We start from the raw sequence: 26694 nt of genomic DNA, 5'->3' as shown, positions 1-26694 counted from the left end.
CTCAGTCGCGTTGGAAATTTGAGTAAAGTATAAACTTCATATCGATTCAAAAAAAAAATCGATTTTTTTGGTTCAGGAAAATTCAGTTTTCCCACCACAATTTAGATATTTTATTAATAGAGCATTAACAATAATTCGTTTGTATGTCTATTTTATATGCCATTATTTCGCTTTCCCATTGATTTAGTTTGAAATTTCTGGCACTGATGTTGTCCTATGCTGATTTGAGCGATTCTCTGAGTCCTACCACTATCCCATGTAGTATGTGTATTCAAAAACATCGCGAAGCACCAAGTTCTAAATGTTTTCAAACGATATAATATCCGAAGAGAGTGATAAGAGTTATAAGAAATGTCTCATCACACTGTTAGGTGGATTAAAAACGTTTTTTTTTTCCAATAACAACTTCATTGACTTCCAACACGTATTAAAAGTGAACGCGCGACTTGTTTCCCCACGCCTTATAGTTGGTTCAATTCAATTATATTTTATATTTCCCCTGCAGTGTTTTCTAACAAAACCGTATAACAAATATTTTGGTAATCATGATTAAGCCACCCTGATGTTCTAACGTAAGCTTGACCATGGTCAAGGCTGGCTAAATAAACTACATCATAGCTGCACGTGATTCATAAAGTAATGAATTAGTCACTTTACGCAAAGCAACGTGTGATATAATATAGTCTTGAGCGTGGTCAAGACAGCACATAACAGTGTTTTACCCAAAGGTAAACACTGTATTCTAATGGCCTGCATGGTTTTCAGTTATGTTCGCGGTCGGGTTATTGAAACCTGACCTTCAATTGCGCGCCGTATTTAAGTGTGCTTTTGTTTTAATGTTTGTATTGTGTAAGGAAAACGTATATCGCTGTGTGTAAGCTTGATCGAGGTCTGAGTTGCAAGCGGTGTATTTGTTTAATTTTTTTGGACGACGCGTTCCTACTCATTAGCTATGCTTCCCTAGTATTGGGTGATAATGTTAATTTATTAATTCAATAATTTCAGACGAACTTTTGACTCAGAAACTAACAAATCGGATTATCCGACATCTTCGTCATTTATTTCTTAATTCTTTGGCATTTTCTTTTCGTGCCGGCTGATGATTGATATATGGTCTAACGCAAAGCTTTAAATAGCCATGCGTCGCTTGTCTCTAATAGCGTGATCCAAGGAGACGATTCTGATTACCCACGAGTCGTTCGCGCCTTCATATTTACAAATTAAATTATTTGGACTTCTCTGTGGTTATGTTCTCGATTATATAGAAGGCATCAAACCTCGGACCGGGGTTTCGTTTGTTAAAAAAAAACTGCATTGCTTGCGACGGTTTTCATCGTCGCAATGGACAAATTATGTTGGACAGCTACTTTTGCGTGTCACCTACAATGTGCTGCTCTGGGTCATGATACCCTGGTAGCGCTTTCAGTGGATCTTTAATCAGTGATCCTTATATCCTTAAGGAGGGTTGATATTAATAAAAAACTGACCTGATAGCTTGGACTCGCCATTTCTATCAGTCTGTTAGTGTTAGTATAACAAATTTGTCATCGAGTTAGTTTTGTCATCAATCTGAAAGTTAATGATTATTTACTTAATTTATTACTTAAAACCACGTATATGGCACCCCTATCCCATTTGTATTGAACTGACACAAGTCAACATCTCAGCGGACACACAATTCATGGGCCCCACTGACAGTTCAAATTGTTCCGCTTGTCTCGCTCGAAGCTCGATTTTCACTAGTCAGATCCCGTACGGTATGACTCAATTTTTTTAGATATTTGTTAAAAAGCGAGAATATTGGATAGATAATTGAAGAAACGTGTGGTGTTGGACATGTCGGTGAATACCAAAAAAAAAAAAAAAAATACAGCATAGTGCACCAACAAATTAAACGAATTCGACTATCACAAAATTGTGTCGAATTAAATTGATTCTGTTTATTGTGGATCGACCCTAGCACGACGTTTTAGATGTTAGTATAGAAATCATGGCGGCGTAGCATATACCTGCTTAAAACTTAAAGAAAATGACGTTTGATTGCCAGTCGTTGTTTGTTGGTCCCCCATGTAAGTAATGTAAATAAAGTAGAAATGGTTTATTTACCCTGTGCCGTTTCTAATTGTACGAATTGTACTCCTGATGCGGTGCAATTCTGTTGGTTCCTCCTTTCCGTGGAGCACTTAAGACTTAAAATTCCAAAAGGTACTGCACGCCAGATGAGGTCAACACGCTTATGACTGGTCTGCAAACTGCAACTTCTTCAACGCCTTTTATCTAACCGTAAAAATTCAATTCATTTCTGTATTTTGCACTTATTCATTCAACAGTATTTGCATGGGGAGAGAACTTTTCGATTTCAACTTCAGATCACAAGTAACTTCTAAATCTCCTATGAACTGGTTCACTACTTTATCTTCGTTGGTTATGTTAAATTCGCATCACTCGCCACTCCATAATCCGTTAACTAGCAAATGCCAACCACAGAATGTTCACTTATGGCTTCGTTTGCCGTTTCACGGTCTTCTTGTTTTCTAGCCACCAGCCAGAATTTTGCGTATCCTAGGCTTCCTTGCCTTTTTCCGCTGTCACCAAATGTACAGACGAGGCCGACGGTGGCCACGGATTATCAAACATGCAGGTAATAGTTTATCAATCGAATGAGTTAACACACAAACACAATTATGAACTTAAACTTTCTTAGATTTATTGACTATATCCATTCTGCACGTCACGCGTCTGTTACGCGTAATTACCCCTGACTACTTCGAAACCTAGGCACAGAATGATCACCATCCAAATCACTTTCACTTCAGCGTAATCTTCGCTCAAAATAATTCTTTTTCTAAATCCCTGAGTGGCTTATTTCCGATTAAGCAGATCACTGCTCCTCACAATTATCTTCTACCGACTGACTCATTACAATTATACCTAAAAGACTTTTATCATATCGTCTGTGTAGACTTTTCTCTGAGAGAGTCTCAGACCTAAACAAAACATTATTTCCTCGCTCGCGAGAGTATAGACCCCGTATTCATTATGACTCATACTCGGAGGCCTTTACTTTCTACAACAGCGTCGCCGTTTGCTGCTAGCAGCAACAAACTGTGTTTAATTAAACAAAGTGTTTATTCTTTTCTGTAAGCATATGGCTTGGAAAGCGCGAGTGCATCAAAATATCAGCTTAGCTTAAGGCTGTAGCTGGTAATGTAACCCAGGAAATTAACTTCCATGGTGCACCACTTGGAGACATTTGCCAGGGTTGATGCTGGCCGAAAACTATGGGCGCTGCACAAGTCTTAAATGGAAGGCAAAATATGCAGTTGAGTATTGCGTCTCCGCCCCTCCCCCCGCCTTGCCCTTACACCTCCCTCCTTTATCCTTCCCCTCCCCTTGGACCACCCTCTCGCCCGCATTTCCTCAATCCACCCCGTAAACCGAAATAAGATGAAGGATTTCTGACGCATCCTCCACTCCCACTCTACTAACCCCCCATTCCCTCCACTTTCAAACCCATTCCACCAACATTTCAAAATATAATCACATGAAGATAACATTGAACTCATGCTGATTAAGCTAATTAAATATTATTCTTTTGCCTTTCTCATATAGAAAGGATGTGTAATTGCTCCGAAAACCGACTTTCTAACCGAGGCCCGGAGGGCCGAGTCTCATATAACATTCCACTCAATTCGCCGAGATCGCATATGTGTGTATGTATGTATGTATGTATGTATGTTTTTTTAGAGAGCAGTAAAAAAATTCAGGAAAACCCTGAGTGAGGGAAAATGTACAAAAACCCCAATGTCTCAGGGAACGGGTTTGGGCTGCCATCACCCGACCCGCTAAAAACCACTGCTCTTGCCCAGAACCTGATTCCTCCCCGGCACTACCTTACGGCATTACTTCGGGGAGGGTTTTTTATGTGCATAACACACACTCTAATTCAACTACTTACTAGTTCGTTTCTTCCGCAGGGTTACAGCCCCAGTCCTCTACACACCACCAATTCTCTACCATCCACACAGACTGGCAAGTTCTGCATGGCAGTCGGAAAGCTGGCTGTGAGGCGAGGCTTAGTACTCCTCCCCTACGAGTACAGTCTGGGCGGCAAACTTCAGACTGTCTAATTGACCGAGCCCTTCGGCTCCCTTGTGCCAGTTAGCACCGCAACTCCCTTCTCGCACCATTCTTCGCCGTTTACTCATTGAGCACCAGACGCGAACTACTCGGTCTAGTCCCCGACGATGGACCTAGCCTACTCCGACGGAGAATTCCTCGGTGAGAGAAGTTCTCCCGAAACCGAGCCAACCAACCAGATGTCGAGGTCAGTTCGGCGATTTCGGTGGAGCAGGGCGTCCGGTTCGCTGATGCCCCGACGACCTGCGACTGGTGGTATTTCGTCGCGGTCTACTCAGTCTAGTCCCCGGCGGTGGATCTAGCTTACGCCGACGGAGAGTTCCGCGGCGAAGGAGGCTCTCCCGATACCGATTCTTCTTTTGTGTTAGCACCACAATTTCTTGAGCCCTTTGGCTTCCTATCGTTCCGTTTCGCTCTACTTTCCCGATGAGCCATTCAGCTCCCGCCCTCACTTGTTCGCGAACTACTCAGTCTAGTCCCCAACAATGGATTTAGCCTATTCTCCTGCAACCGAGCGGTAGATTTCTCCTGATTCCGATGTTCGTTTTTGTGAGCCATTTAGCTCTCCGCGTCGTCCCGATCTACTCGATCTAGTCTCCGGCGGTGGATCTAGCCTACTCAACGGGCCATACAGTAGGTGCTGAGGTCTATCCGGCGATTCCGGTTGGAGCGTAGCTTCCGGTTCATCAGCGCCCCAACGACCCACTGCTAGCTCTGCGACGCGAGTATGTATGTATGTATGTATGTGTGTATGTATGTGTGTGTATGTGCGGATTTGTTAACAAAATGTCCACATCGGTTTCTCGGAGATGGCTGAACCGATTTTTACAAACTGAGATTCAAATGAAAGGTATAATATTCCCATTCCCAACCGACATCTTGTTCCGGATTACGAGTTGAAGAGTATGGTTACAAAACAAAATTTGTTGATTTGTCCACATCGGTTTCTCGGAATTTTCTGAACCGATTTTGATAAACTTGATTTTAAATGAAAGGTTCATCAGCTGTTGTTGTATTTTGTGTGGATCCGAGTTCTGGTTCCTGAATTACAGGGTGATACGTACGATCACGCAGCAAATCCCGATTCTAACGAATTCTACGATGAATGTAAAAAGGTGATTTTTTTCCAAAATGTGAACACAACTGTTGAATTTGTAGATCTAGGTCACCAACAGTCATTCAAAGTCTCTTTGGCCACACTGGCCACCACCGACGAATCCGAAAGCATCCAAATTCAGAATAACGTTTATATTGGTTTCTCGAAAATGGCTAGATTGATTTGACCAACTTAGTCTCAAATGAAAGGTGTTGCGTCCCCGGAAACTGATATTAAATTCCATCTCCATCCGACTTCCGGCTCCGGAGTTACGGGTTGATGAGTGCGATCACATAGAAAACTCCGATTCAAAACGATACCGCGATGAATGCAAAAAGGTGCTCTTATAGATACTTACCAAGTGTAATAAGAATGAAAGATATTTCCATAATGTTATATTGTACGAACCAGCTATTAAATCATAGTTCGGAGAAATGAGAAAGGCACAATTGCACCTCTAGGTAGATTAAAAAAGGTTTTTTTTGCAGATTTTCAAAATAATGCGGTTTTTTATGCGGATTTTCAAAGTTATGCGGTTTTTATACGGATTTTCAAAGTTATGCGGTTTTTGCCTTTCTCATAAAGAAAGGATATGCAATCACTATGAAAACCGATTTTTTAACCGAGGCTCATATACCATTCGACTCAGTTCGTCGAAATTGACAAATGTCTGTATGTGTGTGTGTGTTTTCAAATCTCACTCACTTTTCTCAGAGATGGCTGAATCGTTCAAACTTGGTTTCAAATGAAAGGTATAACGCTCCCATAAGCTGCTATTGATTTTTTTGTCGATCGGACTTCCGGTGCCGGAGTTACGGGTTGAAGAGTGCGGTCACCCAGCAAATTCCCATATAAAATGGTAACACCATGATGTCCAAACGGTGTAATAAATATCAAAAAGGGTGCAAAATAACTCGGATTTGCGGGTCTAGATCACTAATGATCATTCTAAGCAACTTTGACCACATTGGGCACCTATGACGGGTCTTGATGCCACCAGGTACTTTCCAAGTTCGTAAGTTAATCGCATACCTTTTTCTCAGGGAATTCTTGACCGATTTTTATAAACTTGGTTTCAAATGAAAGATACAATACTCCCATGGACTGTTATTGAATTTCATTCGTATCTGACATTTGGTTCCGGAGTTACAGGTTGTTTATTGCGACCACATAGGAATTTTTTTTTATTAGGCGCATTGGTTAACCATAATAGAGCCGAAAATCATAAATTATTATATTTTACAACGACATATTACTACTAGTTTCTAATATTGAGAGAGGATTTGTGTTTCACAATCTGGAAGAGAAAGATCACGGGAGAAAAGGAGAGAGTCATAAACCTAACAACTATAACATCATTTTTGATCTAATAATGAATTCATTGAGTAGCTTCATGTATGGCACATCCATGGTGCCTAAAATGTCTCTTATGGGTGTATTCGGTTGCTTTCGTAATCGTATTAGTTCGGAGGTCATCCATATTCGAGTATCTTCATAGCGATTGCAAGCCCAAGTAAGATGATCAATGTGCGCAATGTCCATTCCGCATTGGCATAGATTGGAGTCCACAATGTTGATTCTCTAAAGATGACAATTCTGAGTATAGTGGTTTGATATTAATCTGGACATGTTTTTTATAAACATTCTATTGCAGTCTATTTGAGCGAACCAGGGATTTAGCTTCACGGTCGGCAGGATACTATAACAGTATCTGCCCAATTGACTTTCAGATCATGCTTGTTGCCAAGATTCGAGAGCGAGGTTTTTAAGCATTGGATCAAAATCTTGCGTTTCAAGATCTCTATGGTAAAAGTCTCCCCGCAATGCTCCCCTTTTCGCTAGGGTGTCCGCTAGCTTATTGCCGATTATTCCAGAATGAGACGGAACCCATAGAAATGACACTTCATAGTTCAGGCTATTTAGATATGATACAGTATTTAATATCTTGAGAATTGTCGGACTCGTTTTACTGGAAAGTCTGATATTGCTTAAAGCTTCAAGGCTGCTGAGACTATCTGAGCATATCAGAAATTTACCTGGTGGGCGTGATTTAATGTAGTCGCAGGCGTAAAAAATACCGATCATTTCGGCCATATATACGGAACAAGGGCTTAATAATTTGAAAAATGCTTCGTGGTAACTGTTGTATACTCCGAAACCGACTGAGTTATTTATTTGGGATCCATCAGAGAAAAATATATTCGCTGTTCGATATTCAGCTGCTTTTTCTCTGAACAGAGATCTAGCTAGAGTTGCAGCGCTTGGTTTTGAGATGTTTCTCGTGCATAGTACTAGAGATGTATCTATTGAGATCTTTGATTCGATCGGTCGTTCGAGAGAATAATAATTGTCTGTAGACACACTGGCTGATGGAATCGTCAAACATTGTCTAGAAGATTTTAGTAAGCCAGCCTCTGGGTTCAATTCGAATAAACTATCCAATCTTTTCAATACGTGCGTAGAGTGGATGTGCTGGTTCACTAGGTATCTGCAGTTTAGCATATAGAATCGCGAGTTGAGTGGAAGAATGCCGCCAAGTACTTCAACCGCCATTGTGTGGGTTGACGTCATTAGGCCCAAACAAATTCTGATACATCTGAACTGAATGCGTTCCAGTTTGATGAAATGTGTTCTTGCCATACCATGAAATCCGAAGCATCCAAACTCAATAACTGATAGAATGGTTGTATTATATAATATCAGCATGTCGGACGGATGAGCACCCCACCAAGTACCCGCAATAGTTCGCAAAAAATTTATACGTCTGTGGCATTTCCGAATAACGTAATCAACATGAACTTTCCATGTAAGCTTGGAATCATACCATACTCCCAGATATTTAAAGATGTTAGATTGTAAAATGGTCGTGTCGTAGAGCATTAGTTTCATGGGCGATGGAGGGCGTTTGTTTGAAAAGACTACCATCTCTGTTTTAGTCATAGAGAATTCTAGGCCAAGGTTAGTTGCCCAGTTCGAAAGATTGTCGATGGATTTTTGTAATCGTACCTTCACCTCTTTACTATCTTTGCCCGAAGACCATAGACAGGCATCGTCTGCATATTGAACCAGCACGCATTCATTTTCTATGCCCTCATCGATGTCGTTTGTGTATAAATTATACAATAACGGACTAAGAGACAAGCCTTGTGTTAGACCACCATAACCTGTACGAATGCATTTTATCTCGTTATTTTGGGAGACATGCATGACTTTTGAAGATAGCAGAGTATACAAAAATGAAGCTAGTTGAACAGGAGCTCCGAGCCTGTTTAGTTTCTTACAAAGCAAATCAAGCAAGACCGAATCGTAGGCGCCTTTTATGTCGAAAAACACAGCGGTTAACTCTTCTTTCGATTTCAGAGCTATTTGTATATCTGTAGCAAGGAGCGTTTGGCAATCTCGAGTACCTCGACGTTGTCGGAACCCATATTGCGAAGAAGACAGCACATCAGATTTTTCAACCCAGAATTCGAGTCTGGTTAGAATCATTTTTTCAAGAGTTTTACGCATGCAAGAGAGCAAACCAATAGGGCGATATGAGTCAGGGTTATCAGTTTTTTTCCCTGGTTTGACGATAGGGACTACCTTAACGTCTTTCCAAGTTTCTGGAACAGCGTTGTTGTTAAACATCCAGTTAAACGATTTGATAAGAAGATGTTTAGCGTTTTCAGGAAGATTTTTGATAAGCACAAATCTAATGTTGTCCAAGCCGGGGGATGAGTTGTTGCAGACCGAAAGAGCACTTTCTAATTCCCATGTTGAAAACTCCTGGGAGAGAGAATGGTCGCAGTTTGGTAGATCAGTGAACGATGGTGCTTCCACTGGTACAAATGCCGGGCATATTTTCGTGGAGAGTTGGTCTATCCAATCAGCATTGTACTCTACCATGTTCGGGGTACTGGGGTAAAAATTACGTAGTCTTCGTTCTGTGGACCATAGAGTAGACATAGCAGTGTCCTTTGTTAAGGATTCGACGTATGTTTTCCAATAGTTTCTTTTCTTTGTTTTGAGAATACTCTTGCTTCTTGCTTCGATTTCTTTGTATTTTAGGTAGAGATCAAACCGCCCTAACTTATAATACTCTTTCAATGCTGCACTGCGCTGTTTGACTATTTCCGAACATTCTTGATCCCACCATATAGTAGGACGCTTACTGTGACAGAGTCTATTTCTCACAGGCTTAGTCTGTGAACGATACGCTGCGTCCGAAATTGCGTTGGATAGGGCATTATAACAATCCTGGCTTGGGATGTCGCTAATATTTTTGACAGCATTGGAAATCATGGATCTGTAACACTTCCAGTCGATGTTTTTACAAAGATCAATGGGCGTCATTGGCTCATTGCGTTCTTGTGAAGAATATTCTAGCAAAATCGGCAAATGGTCGCTGCCTGCGGCATCTTTTAGCACAGACCAAACACATTTTAGCGCGATGGACGAGGAACATAGCGATACGTCCACACGACTACAAGAGTAGGGGGGACAAGCTATCCTGGTGACTTCACCAGTGTTTAGGACCGTCATGTCAAACTCATCCAACATATCGTTGATCATGTTGGCTCTAGCATCGTTTTGCGCTTCACCTCAGGCACAGCCGTGTGAGTTGAAATCTCCAAGTATAAATGTTGGTTTGGGTATCTGAGTGAACATTTCATGTAATAAGGAAGGTGAGATTCTATAAGATGGAGGAATGTACACAGAAGCAACTGAGAATACCTGGTTGTCAACTTTTACTAAGCATGGTACGGTTTCTACAGGGGATATATCATTGAGTGGAATTCTACTGAACGAAAATGAATTTTTGATACCTATAAGAATGCCCCCGGATCTTGTTGGTCTATCTAATCTAATAATATTGAATGAAGGGATATTCATGTGTAACTCTTCCACGAGGAATGTTTCAGATAGAACAAAGCAATCTGCTTTGGTCTGTTGCAAGATCAAGCGAAAATCGGCCAGTTTTGGCAGAATACTTCTACAGTTCCATTGCAAAATCGTGAATTTTAATCAGGGAGTGAGCATTGAACCTCAGTCGAGATAAACAATCCCAGGAGTGGCCACATCGAAATAAACTTCTCAACAAGGGTATTCAAAATGGGTTCTAGCTTAACCAAGAGCTCTGTCCAGACAGAGTCGAGTTTCAATATTTCGGAAATTGTTTTTATTAGCTGAGCAACGGTGTATTTGGAGTTAACTGGTTCTGTACTAGGCGCTGACTGATTATTCTTGGGGGATGTGACGGTTGGGAGACTAGGAAAATCAGCCTTCTTCAATTTAAAACCAGGTGACTTAATTGGTTTGAAGGGCCGAGAGTCTATCAAGCAGGATTTATGAGAACTTTGAGTAGATGTAACGGTTTTGAGCTTCTTCTGAGATGGGGTAGTGTTAGGTTTTTTCCTTTTAGAAGGGGTTGGCACATAGCTACATTGCGGACTTTGTTCCTCGACGTCTGATAGCTCACTGAGTGAACTGAACTGATTTTCATCAGAAAAGTCTCCCAAATGCATTGTTTGTACTAATTCAGCGTAGCTCAATCTTGATTTGTTCAGTATTCCGGCTTTAGCTGTCTTGATGCGTTGCTTGTATGCAGGACAATCACGTTTTGCTGTATGAGTTCCCTTACAATACAAACAGATATCATCGACGATGTGGCACTCACTATCTACATGAGTTTGACCGCATCTACCACAACGTTGTTTGTTTGCACAAAGTAACTCAGTGTGACCATACCTTTTGCATTTATTACACAGCATAGGTTTTGGTGAGTAGAGCCGAACGGGAATTAACACATGGTCGATTTCAAGGAAATCAGGCAAGATGGTTCCACAAAAGGTTATGCGAACTGAATTAGAGGCAACATACTGTTTAACCCCTTCAATCTCACACGCCTCGGTCAGCTGATGACATTCCAGAACAGAAACGGTCGGGACACGTGGGTCTTTGAATCTACCTTGACCCTCCTTGATCACACGTTGCAGATCTAAATCGGCCTGATGCACTACCCCGTCTAATTCCACTCGATCACTTGGAATGTATACCCGGTAAATTCGACTTAGCAGCTCGTTGGACACCACACTGTTTGCTTCCAAACGATCAGCAATTAGAACACGCAACTTTCCAAAACTAATCTTTCTAATCTCTTTCACTGTCCGAAAACATCTGTGTAACTCGGCCGATACTAAAAGAACGTTAATGGGTCTCTCCCTCTGCCTAACAAAAACTTCGAACGGTCCCTTCGCGGTTTTAGGGTAGAAACGGTAACGTTTAACTGTTGCGCCTTCGGGAGAGCTGGGGGTCGGAGTGCCATCAAGAATCGTCGACTGATCCGTCGTATCGGGTGGGACGGGACTAATACTAGGAATTTCTTCATCCGTGATTCGCATGTGGTTCACAATCTTCACGATGAGAAAGAGGTTTAACCTCAATCTCACTCGAAATGCTGAACAAAAGCAATAAAAAAGGATAATACTTAGCTGTAGAAAATCGATCGAAGGTCACTCTATTGTATTGGTTAATTCGAAGTAGTAATTATCGGCAAACGCTGGAACACAACTGTACTCGTCGAACGATGGATAACAACTGCACATAGGAATTTTCCATATAAACTGGTACAATCGTAATACTTCAAAGGTTAAAAATCGATTTCTATTTGCAAGTCTAGATAACATCATTTCTATTTACAAGACTAGATCACTGATGGCCAATCAAAGATACTTTGAATATAATATTAGTCACATCGATTACTCGGTGATGACTGAACCGATTTTCATAAACCAAATCTCAAATGGTGGGTATAATATGCGGTTGGGTGTTGCATACTCCATCAGCCCCCTCTCAGCATCGCCTTCTTTCTACATAAACCCCCCCCCCTCCCTCCCCTTTGACCTACATTCTCTTCATCAGCCATATACATTTTTAAATAATTTCGTCCCATGGCCATATATTATAAGTGAATTTGGAGTCGCTCAGCTCAAATTTGATATCGAAAAGATCAGATCAATTCATCTTATAGTGATAAATTGATTTTGTCACACATTTTATGATATACGTTTTGCCAATAGTTGGTAATGAATACGAATGAGAACATAAATAAACTCTCCGATTTAATTATCGTCAATTCGGTTCTTGCGGAATAGATCTCACCGTACTTCAGTGGACTGTAACTTTTTTTACAAAACATTATTTACTCGCTCGCGAGAGTATAGACCCCGTATTCATTATGACTCATACTCGGAGGCCTTTACTTTCTACAACAGCGTCGCCGTTTGCTGCTAGCAGCAACAAACTGTGTTTAATTAAACAAAGTGTTTATTCTTTTCTGTAAGCATATGGCTTGGAAAGCGCGAGTGCATCAAAATATCAGCTTAGCTTAAGGCTGTAGCTGGTAATGTAACCCAGGAAATTAACTTCCATGGTGCACCACTTGGAGAAATTTGCCAGGGTTGATGCTGGCCGAAAACTATGGGCGCTGCACAAGTCTCAAATGGAAGGCAAAATATGCAGTTGAGTATTGCGTCTCCGCCCCTCCCCCGCCTTGCCCTTACACCTCCCTCCTTTATCATTCCCCTCCCCTTGGACCACCCTCTCGCCCGCATTTCCTTCATCCACCCCGTAAACCGAAATAAGATGAAGGATTTCTGATGCATCCTTCATCTTTGCTCTACTAACCCCCCATTCCCTCCACTTTCAAACCCATTCCACCAACATTTCATAATATAATCACATGAAGATAACATTGAACTCATGCTGATTAAGCTAATTAAATATTATTCTTTTGCCTTTCTCATATAGAAAGGTTATGTAATTGCTCCAAAAACCGACTTTCTAACCGAGGCCCGGAGGACCGAGTCTCATATAACATTCCACTCAATTCGCCGAGATCGCATATGTGTGTATGTATGTATGTATGTATGTTTTTTTAGAGAGCAGTAAAAAAATTCAGGAAAACCCTGAGTGAGGGAAAATGTACAAAAACCCCAATGTCTCAGGGAACGGGTTTGGGCTGCCATCACCCGACCCGCTAAAAACCACTGCTCTTGCCCAGAACCTGATTCCTCCCCGGCACTACCTTACGGCATTACTTCGGGGAGGGTTTTTTATGTGCATAACACACACTCTAATTCAACTACTTACTAGTTCGTTTCTTCCGCAGGGTTACAGCCCCAGTCCTCTACACACCACCAATTCTCTACCATCCACACAGACTGGCAAGTTCTGCATGGCAGTCGGAAAGCTGGCTGTGAGGCGAGGCTTAGTACTCCTCCCCTACGAGTACAGTCTGGGCGGCAAACTTCAGACTGTCTAATTGGCCGAGCCCTTCGGCTCCCTTGTGCCAGTTAGCACCGCAACTCCCTTCTCGCACCATTCTTCGCCGTTTACTCATTGACCACCAGACGCGAACTACTCGGTCTAGTCCCCGACGATGGACCTAGCCTACTCCGACGGAGAATTCCTCGGTGAGAGAAGTTCTCCCGAAACCGAGCCAACCAACCAGATGTCGAGGTCAGTTCGGCGATTTCGGTGGAGCAGGGCGTCCGGTTCGCTGATGCCCCGACGACCTGCGACTGGTGGTATTTCGTCGCGGTCTACTCAGTCTAGTCCCCGGCGGTGGATCTAGCTTACGCCGACGGAGAGTTCCGCGGCGAAGGAGGCTCTCCCGATACCGATTCTTCTTTTGTGTTAGCACCACAATTTCTTGAGCCCTTTGGCTTCCTATCGTTCCGTTTCGCTCTACTTTCCCGATGAGCCATTCAGCTCCCGCCCTCACTTGTTCGCGAACTACTCAGTCTAGTCCCCAACAATGGATCTAGCCTATTCTCCTGCAACCGAGCGGTAGATTTCTCCTGATTCCGATGTTCGTTTTACATTTCTTATAAAAGAAATGTATAGAATTCGCTCAAACTTTCAAGATTTTTTCCGAGGCCCGGAGGGCCGAGTCTTATATACCAATCGACTCAGCTCGACGATTTGGGACAATGTCTGTGTGTGTGTGTCTGTGTGTGTGTATGTAACGGACTAATTCTCATTCATGTTTCTCAGCAATGGCTGAACCGATCTTATCCAAACCAATTTTAAATGAAAGAACTAAAAAACAGTATGAACGCTATTAATTTGTTTTTGATTCTGATGTTCAGTTTCCAAGATATGAATATTTGAATGCGTAAAAATGGCGTTTTTTGCAGTTTTTTTAAATTATCTGCCGAAATTGACAATATAGAATAACAATTTATATGTTTTTAGACAGCTTTAACGAATACCTTTCAAACAAGCTATAGACTGTTGAAATCGGACTATTATCAAAAGAGATATTTAACATTAAATGCGGACGAAAGATTTTTATCATTTCCCATTGCCAGAAATATGACCAAAAACATGTAATCTATTATTAACGCCAAAACGGCTTATTTTAGGTCAATAGTATCTTCGGAGAATTTAATGGAGATAATATGCCCTTTCTCTTGGTATTGTGCTTTTGCTGATTAATCCCCCTATGAGTGAGATATTTTCACAAATTTTCTTGGAAGTGATTATATCGAAATGATGCCTTCAGCAAATTTGTAGCTCTTACTTTTGCGAATAACTTTACTGAAGACTTCAAATATCTATTTTGAATACTTTAAAAGTTATGGCTTGTTGTTTGTTGATTACTCTTTGTCGCCTATTTATTGTTCAATATAGTAATAATCCATTGAAATAAGCTAAACATTATTTCGATAAAACGAATTTTGTATTTCATTTTACTATCTACAACCGCTAGAAATAATCACCGAACACTTCCAAGTTGTCTGGAAGGAACTTGATAACTTATCAGTACAAAAATGTTCATTTATGCGAACCTTCTGACTGCAATTTTTCTAACTTATAATAATCGGATCGATCTGAAACATATCGGAAAATGAAAAGCGAAATAAATAACTCCAAGCAACGGCGTAGCCAAGAGAAGGTTTTGAGGTTTAACACCATACAACCCCCCCCCCCCCCACACCAAAAAAAATATTGGATTGAAGTTGAAAATTTATTGATGCAGACTGATTTAATTCAATACTACAATAACAATTATCTGATCCGTAGATTGATAACCTGTTGTTGTAAACGTCATGAGGACTTTTGATAAATTGTCGGAATGGGGTCCTGATATGTAACTGATCTATTGGTCTTGATTTCACAGTTGTCTAATAGCATCAATATCAAATTCCTGCCTGAAAACCTTCCAATAGAAAATTCCAGAGTTCTGTAATCAATCATAATTCTCAGATTTATTTTCAAATTTTCAGATTTTTTCCTACACAATATTACGAAAGCTTATTACACAATTTTTCCTAATAGGTTTGTGAAAATTATAAACTATTTGAAATTTTTTAATAGTTTTATTTTTTATTTAACCGTGATTTTTTAATAAATAGTGATCATCGCTTCACAACGTAGTCTATTTTTCATGGTTTGCGGTGAGCACGAACTCTCGAATTGCTGAACTGAAAATTATGGAATAGAAATTAATTTTTAGTATTCTTTACAGACCCGCTGGTGCCCTAAGACGATTTCGCTAGATTTTTAGAGCACTGTGTACTAGACTGCCCAGAAAAATGATGAATTTTTGAAAACTCAATCGGCCCACCCCTGAGTAGATTCCTAGTTCCACCAGGAGTACTTGTACCAAATTTAAAGCAAATCGGACAAGTCTAACTACCGGACCAACGTGCCTGAAGTTTATATTGGATTTTTCAACAATTTACATGGAGAAAACTCACTAGCTCGTATTTTCGCCGCTAGGTGGCACTGTATACAACGTATTATCACTGTAAGTGAAAATAAGAAAGATATTTTAATTATCTACAACTTTGTCGCAGACTGCTAGTAAATCCGGCTATGTTAAAAGAAGTTATTAAACTTTTAACGAAGTGATGTCTGAGTCAGTTTTGCATGGGGCCTAGCAGTGCATGGTTGTGTATCAGTACTCGACTCCCGCGAACTATATATTTTTGTGAAATAATGGTTAGATTTAGCCGAACAGTATGTTAACAAGAATTATAGTAAATAATACGAGTTATGTTTTGGTTAGAAAATTTTAGTTCCACCTGTGACCGCATAGAGGGCGCCATTACTAACTTTTCATAGAAAAAAGATAGAGTATCAAGATGTTCAGTAGAAATACTGAAAAATGCCTGTTCTATAACTTTGTAGAAGACTCCAAATTTCTATCTCTCTCCGTTGAAAAGTTAGTGTTGGCGCCCTCTATGCGGTAACAGGTGAAACTAAAATTTTCTAATCAAAGCATGACTCGTATTATTTACTATAATTCTTCTGAACATACCATTGAGCTAAACCTAACGATTATTTCACAAAAATGTTTAGTTCGTGTGAATCGAGTACTGATACACAACCATGCACTATTAGGCCCCATGCACAACTGACTCCGACATCACTTCGTTAAAAGTTTAATAACTTCTTTTAATAAAGTCGGATTTACTTGCAGTCTTCGACGAAGTTGTAGACAATTCAATTATCCTTCTTATTTTCACTTACAGATAATACGATGCATACAGTGCCACCTAGCGGCGAAAATGCGTGCTGGTGGGTTTTCTCCATGTAAATTGTTGAAAATTCCCATACAAATTTTAGGCCCGTTGGTCCGGTAGTTAGACTTGTCCGATTTGCTTCAAATTTGGAGCAAGTACTCCTGGTGGGACTAGGAATCGACGCAGAGGTGGGCCGATAGGGGTCATTTTTTTCCTGTCACCCTACTGTGCACCCAGTGCATTAACGCAAGTGACGGAAGGTTATCGAAAAGTTTAATGAAAATGAAAGTTCCAGTAATGATGATGATTTTCCCAAACGGTTCGTTTTCGTGAGGTTTTTATTTGTTCTTTGGCATTAGGATTAGCGATAATAATTCAAATCAAGAATACTACTGGGAAGTCACCTTTAGAAAAAGTCGATGTCGAAGTAAAATTTGAAAGTATGCACGCATGCACTTCAGAGATAGCGTGATATCAGGAGCTGCGATTTCATTTCAACGCTTTTTTGTGAAAAGGGCGATACTTACAAATGTAAACATAAGGCTTTTTTCTTACATGCGAATGAGGGCTTTGAAACGTAACAAATTAACCTAAAAATTTTGATTCTACGATATTGCTTTCTTAAACTACAGCAAAAAAAAACAACGGGCGATACTGTATTTTTGTTTGCTTATTTAAAGTTTCGCCCTCCACGCTCCATGCAAACAAACAGGGCGATACTTTTTTGCTAGCAGTTTAGAGGCGAAACTGTTATTTTCGTATATTTTAGGATTATCAAACTGATACCAGCTGAAAATATTAACAATGATCTCTATTGAAAAAACCCGGACGAAATCGGTGGTGTAAAACGGTAGTTATTGTAAAAAAACGTAAGGGCGATACTTCAATGCTGATAGATGGGACCGAAAAAGTAAACAATCGCCAAAGGGGCGATACTATCATTTTGTCAATTTCAATAGCAAAAACAAATTTTAATTTAATAATTTCAAATACTTTATGAAGTTTTGGGTTTCGATCACTAAATCATGCAATCTAGGATGTCAAAAAACACAATAGTTCTTAAATAGGAAATAAAACCAAGTCTGGAAATATTCACTGTTGATTTTCTTTGAATGGTATCACTGCTAGTATCGCCCTTTTCAAGAAAAAGCGTTGATTTCGTAGTTCTCAGTCGCGTTGGAAATTTGAGTAAAGTATAAACTTCAAATCGATTCAAAAAAAAAATCCACCACAATATAGATATTTTATTAACAGAGCGTTAACAATAATTCGTTGGTATGTCTATTTTATGGGCCATTTTTTCGCTTTCCCATTGATTTGGTTAGAGATTTTTAGCACTGATGTTGTCCTATGCTGATTTGAGCGATTCTCTGAGTCCTGCCACTATCCCATGTAGTATGTGTTATCAAAAACATCGCGAAGCATCAAGTTCTAAATGCTCTCAAACGATATAATATCCGAAGAGAGTGATAAGAGTTATAAGAAATGTCTCATCACACTGTTAGGTGGATTAAACACATTTTTGTGAGTCATTTAGCTCTCCGCGTCGTCCCGATCTACTCGATCTAGTCTCCGGCGGTGGATCTAGCCTACTCAACGGGCCATACAGTAGGTGCTGAGGTCTATCCGGCGATTCCGGTTGGAGCGTAGCTTCCGGTTCACCAGCGCCCCAACGACCCACTGCTAGCCTGCGACGCGAGTATGTATGTATGTATGTATGTATGTGTGTGTATGTGCGGATTTGTTAACAAAATGTCCACATCGGTTTCTCGGAGATGGCTGAACCGATTTTTACAAACTGAGATTCAAATGAAAGGTATAATATTCTCATTCCCAACCGACATCTTGTTCCGGATTACGAGTTGAAGAGTATGGTTACAAAACAAAATTTGTTGATTTGTCCACATCGGTTTCTCGGAATTTTCTTAACCGATTTTGACAAACTTGATTTTAAATGAAAGGTCCATCAACTGTTGTTGTATTTTGTGTGGATCCGAGTTCTGGTTCCTGAATTACAGGGTGATACGTACGATCACGCAGCAAATCCCGATTCTAACGAATTCTACGATGAATGTAAAAAGGTGATTTTTTTTCCAAAATGTGAACACAACTGTTGAATTTGTAGATCTAGGTCACCAACAGTCATTCAAAGTCTCTTTGGCCACACTGGCCACCATCGACGAATCCGAAAGCATCCAAATTCAGAATAACGTTTATATTGGTTTCTCGAAAATGGCTAGAGTGATTTGACCAACTTAGTCTCAAATGAAAGGTGTTGCGTCCCCGGAAACTGATATTAAATTCCATCTCCATCCGACTTCTGGCTCCGGAGTTACGGGTTGATGAGTGCGATCACATAGAAAACTCCGATTCAAAACGATATCGCGATGAATGCAAAAAGGTGCTCTTATAGATACTTACCAAGTGTAATAAGAATGAAAGATATTTCCATAATGTTATATTGTACGAACCAGCTATTAAATCATAGTTCGGAGAAATGAGAAAGGCACAATTGCATCTCTAGGTGGATTAAAACAGGTTTTTTTTGCAGATTTTCAAAATAATGGGGTTTTTTATGCGGATTTTCAAAGTTTTGCGGTTTTTATACGGATTTTCAAAGTTATGCGGTTTTTGCCTTTCTCATAAAGAAAGGATATGCAATCACTATGAAAACCGATTTTTAACCGAGGCTCGGAGGGCCGAGTCTCATATACCATTCGACTCAGTTCGTCGAAATTGACAAATGTCTGTATGTGTGTGTGTGTGTTTTCAAATCTCACTCACTTTTCTCAGAGATGGCTGAATCGCTCAAACTTGGTTTCAAATGAAAGGTATAACGCTCCCATAAGCTGCTATTGATTTTTTTTGTCGATCGGACTTCCGGTTCCGGAGTTACGGGTTGAAGAGTGCGGTCACCCAGCAAATTCCCATATAAAATGGTAACACCATGATGTCCAAATGGTGTAATAAATATCAAAAAGGGTGCAAAATAACTCGGATTTGCGGGTCTAGATCACTAATGATCATTCTAAGCAACTTTGACCACATTGGGCACCTATGACGGGTCTTGATGCCACCAGGTACATTCCAAGTTCGTAAGTTAATCGCATACCTTTTTCTCAAGGAATTCTTGACCGATTTTTATAAACTTGGTTTCAAATGAAAGATACAATACTCCCATGGACTGTTATTGAATTTCGTTCGTATCTGTCATTTGGTTCCGGAGTTACAGGTTGTTTATTGCGACCACATAGGAATTTCCCATATAAACTGGTACAATCGTAATACTTCAAAAGTTAAAAATCGATTTCTATTTGCAAGTCTAGATAACATCATTTCTATTTACAAGACTAGATCACTGATGGCCAATCAAAGATACTTTGAATATAATGTCCACTATCGACAGTTCCGGAATTTTCGGGTTCTGGACTATTCCAGAATTAGTCACATCGATTACTCGGTGATGACTGAACCGATTTTCATAAACCAAATCTCAAATGGTGGGTATAATATGCGGTTGGGTGTTGCATACTCCATCGGCCCCTCTCAGCTTTGCCTTCTTTCTACATCAACCCCCCCCCCCCTTTGACCTACATTCTCTTCATCAGCCATATACATTTTTAAAGAATTTCGTCCCATGGCCATATATTATAAGTGAATTTGGAGTCGCTCAGCTCAAATTTGATATCGAAAAGATCAGATCAATTCATCTTATAGTGATAAATTGATTTTGTCACACATTTTATGATATACGTTTTGCCAATAGTTGGTAATGAATACGAATGAGAACATAAATAAACTCTCCGATTTAATTATCGTCAATTCGGTTCTTGCGGAATAGATCTCACCGTACTTCAGTGGACTGTAACTTTTTTTACCACAAATTTTATATAAGATGAGAGAATCTATCGACATTCTTACTATTCTTACTATGACTTTCACATATCAACTCGGTATCGTTTGTTGGTTTTAATCGATAATTTTATTAATTGTGTGTTTAGGCTAGCCTTAATTCGGTTAATTTCTTAGCTGTATTTTCGATTTAGATATAACACTTTTTTACATTTTAACGACATTTAATTAGCTAGAGAAAAAAGTTATGAAAATTTAGAGCCCTAGTACTCCAAACGCCTTTCTACTACTTGTGCGCAAATTAATGAGTATTGATGCCTTGTTAACTTAGTGTTGACTATCAGAGATAGTACTTCATCAGCCTTTAACTTCGCAACTTCTGTAGCACAAGCACAGCACAATTTTAATAATAACTTGCATCAACTTTAGACAATTCTAATACAGTGAAGATTCGTTTCTAACAGCCCTTTGGTGAGTTTTAGGCTGTTAAGACGGGGATACTGTAAAAATCGGGACATATATTTTTCTTTCTTTTTAACAAACCGAAGCTCTTAAAATATTCTTCTTTAGTCCTTAGATAAAGCTTCTTAACCCTTTCCGATATTCAGTATAAATTTCACTCAGACAGCGCAAAATTTAAAATAAAATTAAAATTTGGATTTTTCATATTAAGGATCTCTAAGATAAGAAAAATATGCTCAAGAAAAAATTTACTCGAATTCACCTTGGTTCGTCTGCTAGAGCTCATCAAACTACCAACTATCAATTTTCATATGAGGCTGACAAAATCGTGGGCTGATAAAAGCGGGTCTTCACTATAATCTATCAATCGTACAATGTAATGGTTCAACAACATGACAACAATGTTACATAAAAATACCTTCTCGTCTCATCGCGACAGTACTCTCCGCAAAATAGATCTTTGTCACACACGTCCATAGCGAACTAGTCCATTGTTCACATTGTTCTTTCAAATTGATGCTCTTTGGGTGTTTCAAACAACTCGAATAATTAAAAATCATATTCGATTTTGTTCTGTTTGCTTTCGTCCATTTCTAGACAGCCAGTTTATAAAAGGAGCAAATGAGTTATTCAAACTTTTCCTAATACACTAGTTATAACATTATTTATTACTTGTATGGACTTGTCGGCTTTCAGATTTGTCCAAATATATATGTTAGTTAATTGTCAGCTAATAATTTTTGCTGAATTAATACTATCAATGTTAGAAGTATTATTCGAACAGCATCATCTTGAATATAACGAAACATTCTTACCATGTTCTTGAAACAATATTTACACAGCTAAACTAAAATGATGAGCAGTCAACCGTTTGGCGAAGCTACAACCTGAACAAAGATTTCACGAACAGTACTACTTTTTTATTTTTTTATTTTATTTATTCGTCAATCAATTGTAGACTACATTATACCAATATTAATTGCTTATATACTATACTGTATGCTATTCCTATGTACTATGATGCCGCAAAGAGTTGAAAAACTGTTTTAAACTTGTTCGGGACATGGTAAGGTCAATACTTTCACAATGCTCGTTATACACAGCCATCATCTGGTTTAGTGGTCCGAATTTAGCATAATCTGTACGGTGATGACCTATCGCGAATTGCTTTTGGATTGACTCAATTCTCACTTCGTGTTTTTTATGAATGATGACCAAACAATACTACAATATTCTAAAATAGACCGAACATATGCTAAAAGTAAAGAGTTTTAATTGTGTAAGGATCTTGAAAGTGATATCCGAAGCGTTTTATAAAATTAAACATATTACTAGCTTTTTGAACAATTGTGTTGTAATGTTCCACAATTTTTAATTTTTTATCTAAGATAACTCCTAAATCTCTTATTTTATCGCATTTCTGAACGGTTTGATTACCTAATGTAATTGACACGGAGGCCGTGATCTGTTTTCTGCTAAAAGTCATGAGATTACATTTTTTAACATTTAATTCCAGTAAACTTTTACAACACCATGTATAAAAGATTTGTGTTTCATTGTGAAAAACATTATAGTCATTATTATTTCTAATTTCTAAAAATAGCTTCATATCATCCGCATATATGAGAATTTTAATGTTTTTTTTAAATAAGAGAGATGTCGTTAACATATAAAATGAAAAGAAGAGGTCCTAAGTGTGAACCTTGAGGAACCCCCGAAGTAACCTTATTTATATCAGATTTCATCTCATAGAATTTTACTATTTGCTGGCGATCTGTTAAATACGACTTAATCCAATTGAGGAGTCTCATCTCGATTCCCAATTTTTCAAGTTTGAAAATAACATGGGAATGTCCAGTTTATCGAAAGCTTTGCTGAAGTCAGTGTAAAGAGCTTCTATATGATTTGCTTTATCCATGGCATTTAATGAGTAATCAACAAATTCTAAAAGGTTTGTACTAGTTGAACGGCCTTTTAAAAACCCATGCTGTGAATTTGTTATTTTATGGTTGACTTGGTTGAAAATGTTTTTATTTATGATGGATTCAAAAAGTTTGGGAAAGCAAGACAGAATAGCAATTCCACGATAATTGCGAATATCAGATTTTTTACCCGATTTATAAATAGATATTAAAAAAGATTTTTTACCAATCTTTTGGGAAAATACCAGATTCTAGTGACTTATTAAACAGCCAGAATAAAGGAGACGTGAGCTCAGTTGCTAAATTCTTTATGAAAGCAGGTGAAATTCCATTAGGTCCTGAGCCTTTAGTGGCATCTAGATCATTGAGACCAGACAAGATATCTTGAACATTAATGTGACTGACACCAACATCCCTTGAATGATCAGGAAAATAAGAAAAATATTCAAAGTCACGATCATTGTCTGAATAGTTAGAATAAGTTTCTTGAAAAAATGTTGCGAAGAGATTACAAATATCTTTTGAAGTTTCACCCTCTTTCCCATCTAAAGACATTTTTGATGGGAAGTTGCATGAATTCAACTTATTTTTTGTGTAATTAAAAAAGTTTTTTGGGCATGACTTGATCTCATTTTCAGTTTTTGCATTATATACAGTTAGTGCCGAAGAAATAGCCAAAGTTAGTTGGTCACGAATGTTGAGGTATTTTTCCAAATTATCCTGATTATTGTGTTTCCTTTAATTTTGTGAGCTTTTTGCTTCCGATTTTTCAAATTAATAATTTCCTTGTTGAACCAAACTGGATTTTTGGATGCATGATTTCGTTGTTTTTTCGCGAGACGAACTTCCTCCTGTATTATTTGCCATACAATATTGTAAAAGATCTCCACTGCACATTCAATGTTCTGCCAATTAGCACTGCTTAATTTATTTATAATATTTTCATAATTTGCTTTTCTATAATCAAAGACGTCCTCGAAGTCACAATCAATGGAATTCTTGTGCACAAAAATAGATAATTCTATTGCTGTGTGAAACGTTTCATTTTTCCATAAGGGAGAATGAGATTCATCAACACAGAAATCTTCATTAATGTTTGTTAATAGCAGATCTAAATGACGATTGTGTTGATTTTTTATATGGTTTATTTGATTGAGTACTAGCAATGCAATTTTCTCAAACATATATTGTAATGTTTCGTTTCCACCAACGACAGGAAGTAGAATGCTCTCATTTTCAGAGTCAGGAATAAAATCTAAGTTGCGCTGATTAAAATCACCATAAATATGAACTTTAAATTCTGGAGGAAAATTTGAGATTATTTCTTCAGCTGCTTGATAGAAAATCTCATATGTTGATTTGCAAGCTAGATCCGGTAGAAAGTACACTGAGACAAAACTGTGGATTTCGTCAGCGATATGTGCTTTAACCCATACATGTTCAAATTCTTTAAATTTTGGTGATACAATAAGATCGGAATTAGATATAGATGAAACTGCGATGAGAACTCCTCCGCCTGACATTCTTTGGGTTAGTCGTAAATCACGATCATCTCTAAAAACATTATAGTCACAACCAAAAACCTCTTCACTTTTTACATCCTCATTCCAACTTGTTTCGGTACCTAGAATTATCGAAAATGAGGAGCCTAATATGTTCTTATGTATTTCGTTCATCTTCACAGCGCCTCTCATTCTATTAAAATTTTGACAGTAAACCAAAATTTCAGTGGCTTTCGAAGAAGTTGGTTGTGATTCGTTGTGCGTAAAAATATTATCTAAAACTATTGTACTGTTACCAGCTGCGTCATACCTGCGTTGATTCCTCAAATCAATCGACCTATAAAATACGTCATTACGAAACAAATCTACTCTGCAATACAGATATGAAATTAGTTTGGTTTGGAAATATAAATGATTTTTGGCTTTCTAAGAAAGCCTTTCTTATATACATATTAGGAAATCACTTCAAAAATCGACCTGCCATTTGAGTCCCAGAGGGCCAAGTGTCACATACTATTCGATTTAAATCGTCGAGACCGCAAAATGTCTGTAAGTGCATGTGCGTATCAAATAAAGCCGCTCAATTTTCTTAGAGATAGCTGAACCGATTTGCACAAACTTAGTTTCAAATGAACGGTTCTAACGCTCCCACAAGCTGCTATTGTATTTTTTGTTGATTCTACTTCCGACTCCGGAATTATGGGCTGAAGACTGCAGCCAAATAGCAAATTCCTATATAAACTTGCAATATGAAGATGTCCAAATGATGCAATACATATTGAAACGGATTTAACATTACTTGAATTAGTGGGCCTATACCCCTAAAGACCAATCAAAGTAGTTTTGGCCATATTGGCCACCACTTAGGGGGGTGGAGATAGTGTAATTGGTAAATCGATTGCCTTGTACCCAGCTCACCTGGGTTCAATTCCCAACCCCGCACATAGGGTTAGAGATTTCTCCAACCCGACAAAGAGGCGAATGACCCTAAGGTTAAAACCTTTATAATCAAAGCAAAAAAATATTGGCCACCTATGACGGTTCTTGATACTCTCGGGTAACTATCAAAGTTCGTATGATAATATCACACCTATTTCTCAGCAAATTCCTAACTGATTTTCACAAACTTGATTTCAAATGATAAATACAATACACCCATTAACTGCTATTAAATTTCATTCAGATCTGACTTTTGATTCCGGAGTTACTACGGTTACATAGGAATTTAAACCAAACTAAGGTACCGGGCATATTCCAGAATTAAAGTCAAATCGGATTCGGTGATGACTGAATCCATTTTCACCAACTAGGCCTCTCTCACATTCTCTTTTACAGGTATAATCCCTTTCCCCTCCCACTGCATTCCAAAATATATTATACGAAGACAACATTTAATTCATGCTAATTTATCCACTTAAATATTATATTTTTTATTCCAAGGACGTCATCGTAAACATGTTGCTCATCAGGTTCGTGGCCTTGTAAATATTTGCAAAGTGTAATAAGAATATAATACACATTTTCACAAATATATTGAATATAACTTGCTATTGAATAAATGAGAAAGGCACAATTACACCATTAGGTGGATTAAAACAGGTTTTTATGCGGATTTTCAAAATTATGCGGTTTTTCATGCGGATTTTCAAAGTTATGCGGTTTTTTATGTGGTACGTATCTCCCGCATAAAAAAACTTCAGAGTATCACAAAGAATAGAAACCCATCGACCGATAGCAAAGACCATCCAGATTTTTTAAAGCATAATTTACGTCGTCAGTGGCCAATATTCCATTACCACATCCTGGCGAGATAGAAACAGAAATAATACATTTCGTAAATATTTAGATCTGATTACGCAAATTCAGAAAAAAAACTAATTTTTTATGGGATTTTCCACTTTTTGAGTTCAGTTCATTGTACTTCATTATTGACTTTATTTACTATTTGTTTTTTGATCACTTTTAAAATTTGTAATTGAAGTATGCTTGAGTTTTGGATTTTCAAAAAAAAAAATGGTCTTTTAACAACTGAAGCAAGGTAACTTTTTAGCAGGCGGCCTGTTAAAATGGCAATATGAATGCTGATATCCACTCTGATTTTTTAACAAAATCCTAACATAATTCAAAAAAATTACAAAAAAATCTGAGTTAATTTGAAGCTATACGAATGTAGAAACGTTATGCGTCTTCTTATCGGGTACAAT

At 38.6% G+C, this 26694-nt stretch overlaps 1 protein-coding gene across 3 annotated transcripts in view; it reads left to right on the top strand.

Moving 5' to 3' along the window:
* The window catches only part of LOC131678311 (cap-specific mRNA (nucleoside-2'-O-)-methyltransferase 1), a 101815-nt gene that overhangs the window by 36552 nt on the left and 38569 nt on the right, over positions 1–26694 (top strand). For 2 of the 3 annotated variants that reach the window (XM_058958475.1, XM_058958568.1), the window contains one exon: positions 2539–2641. The exons of the other annotated variant lie outside the window; for it this stretch is intronic. In XM_058958475.1, the coding sequence (XP_058814458.1) occupies positions 2596–2641 (46 nt within the window). In that variant the 5' untranslated portion in view covers positions 2539–2595. The remainder of the gene's footprint in view (positions 1–2538; positions 2642–26694) is intronic. 3 annotated transcript variants of the gene reach the window in all.

Source organism: Topomyia yanbarensis, chromosome 1 (assembly GCF_030247195.1).
Source record: "Topomyia yanbarensis strain Yona2022 chromosome 1, ASM3024719v1, whole genome shotgun sequence".
Classification (NCBI taxonomy): domain Eukaryota; kingdom Metazoa; phylum Arthropoda; class Insecta; order Diptera; family Culicidae; genus Topomyia; species Topomyia yanbarensis.
Note: the sequence above shows the minus strand (reverse complement) of the source record. Positions and strands in the feature narration are given on the sequence as shown.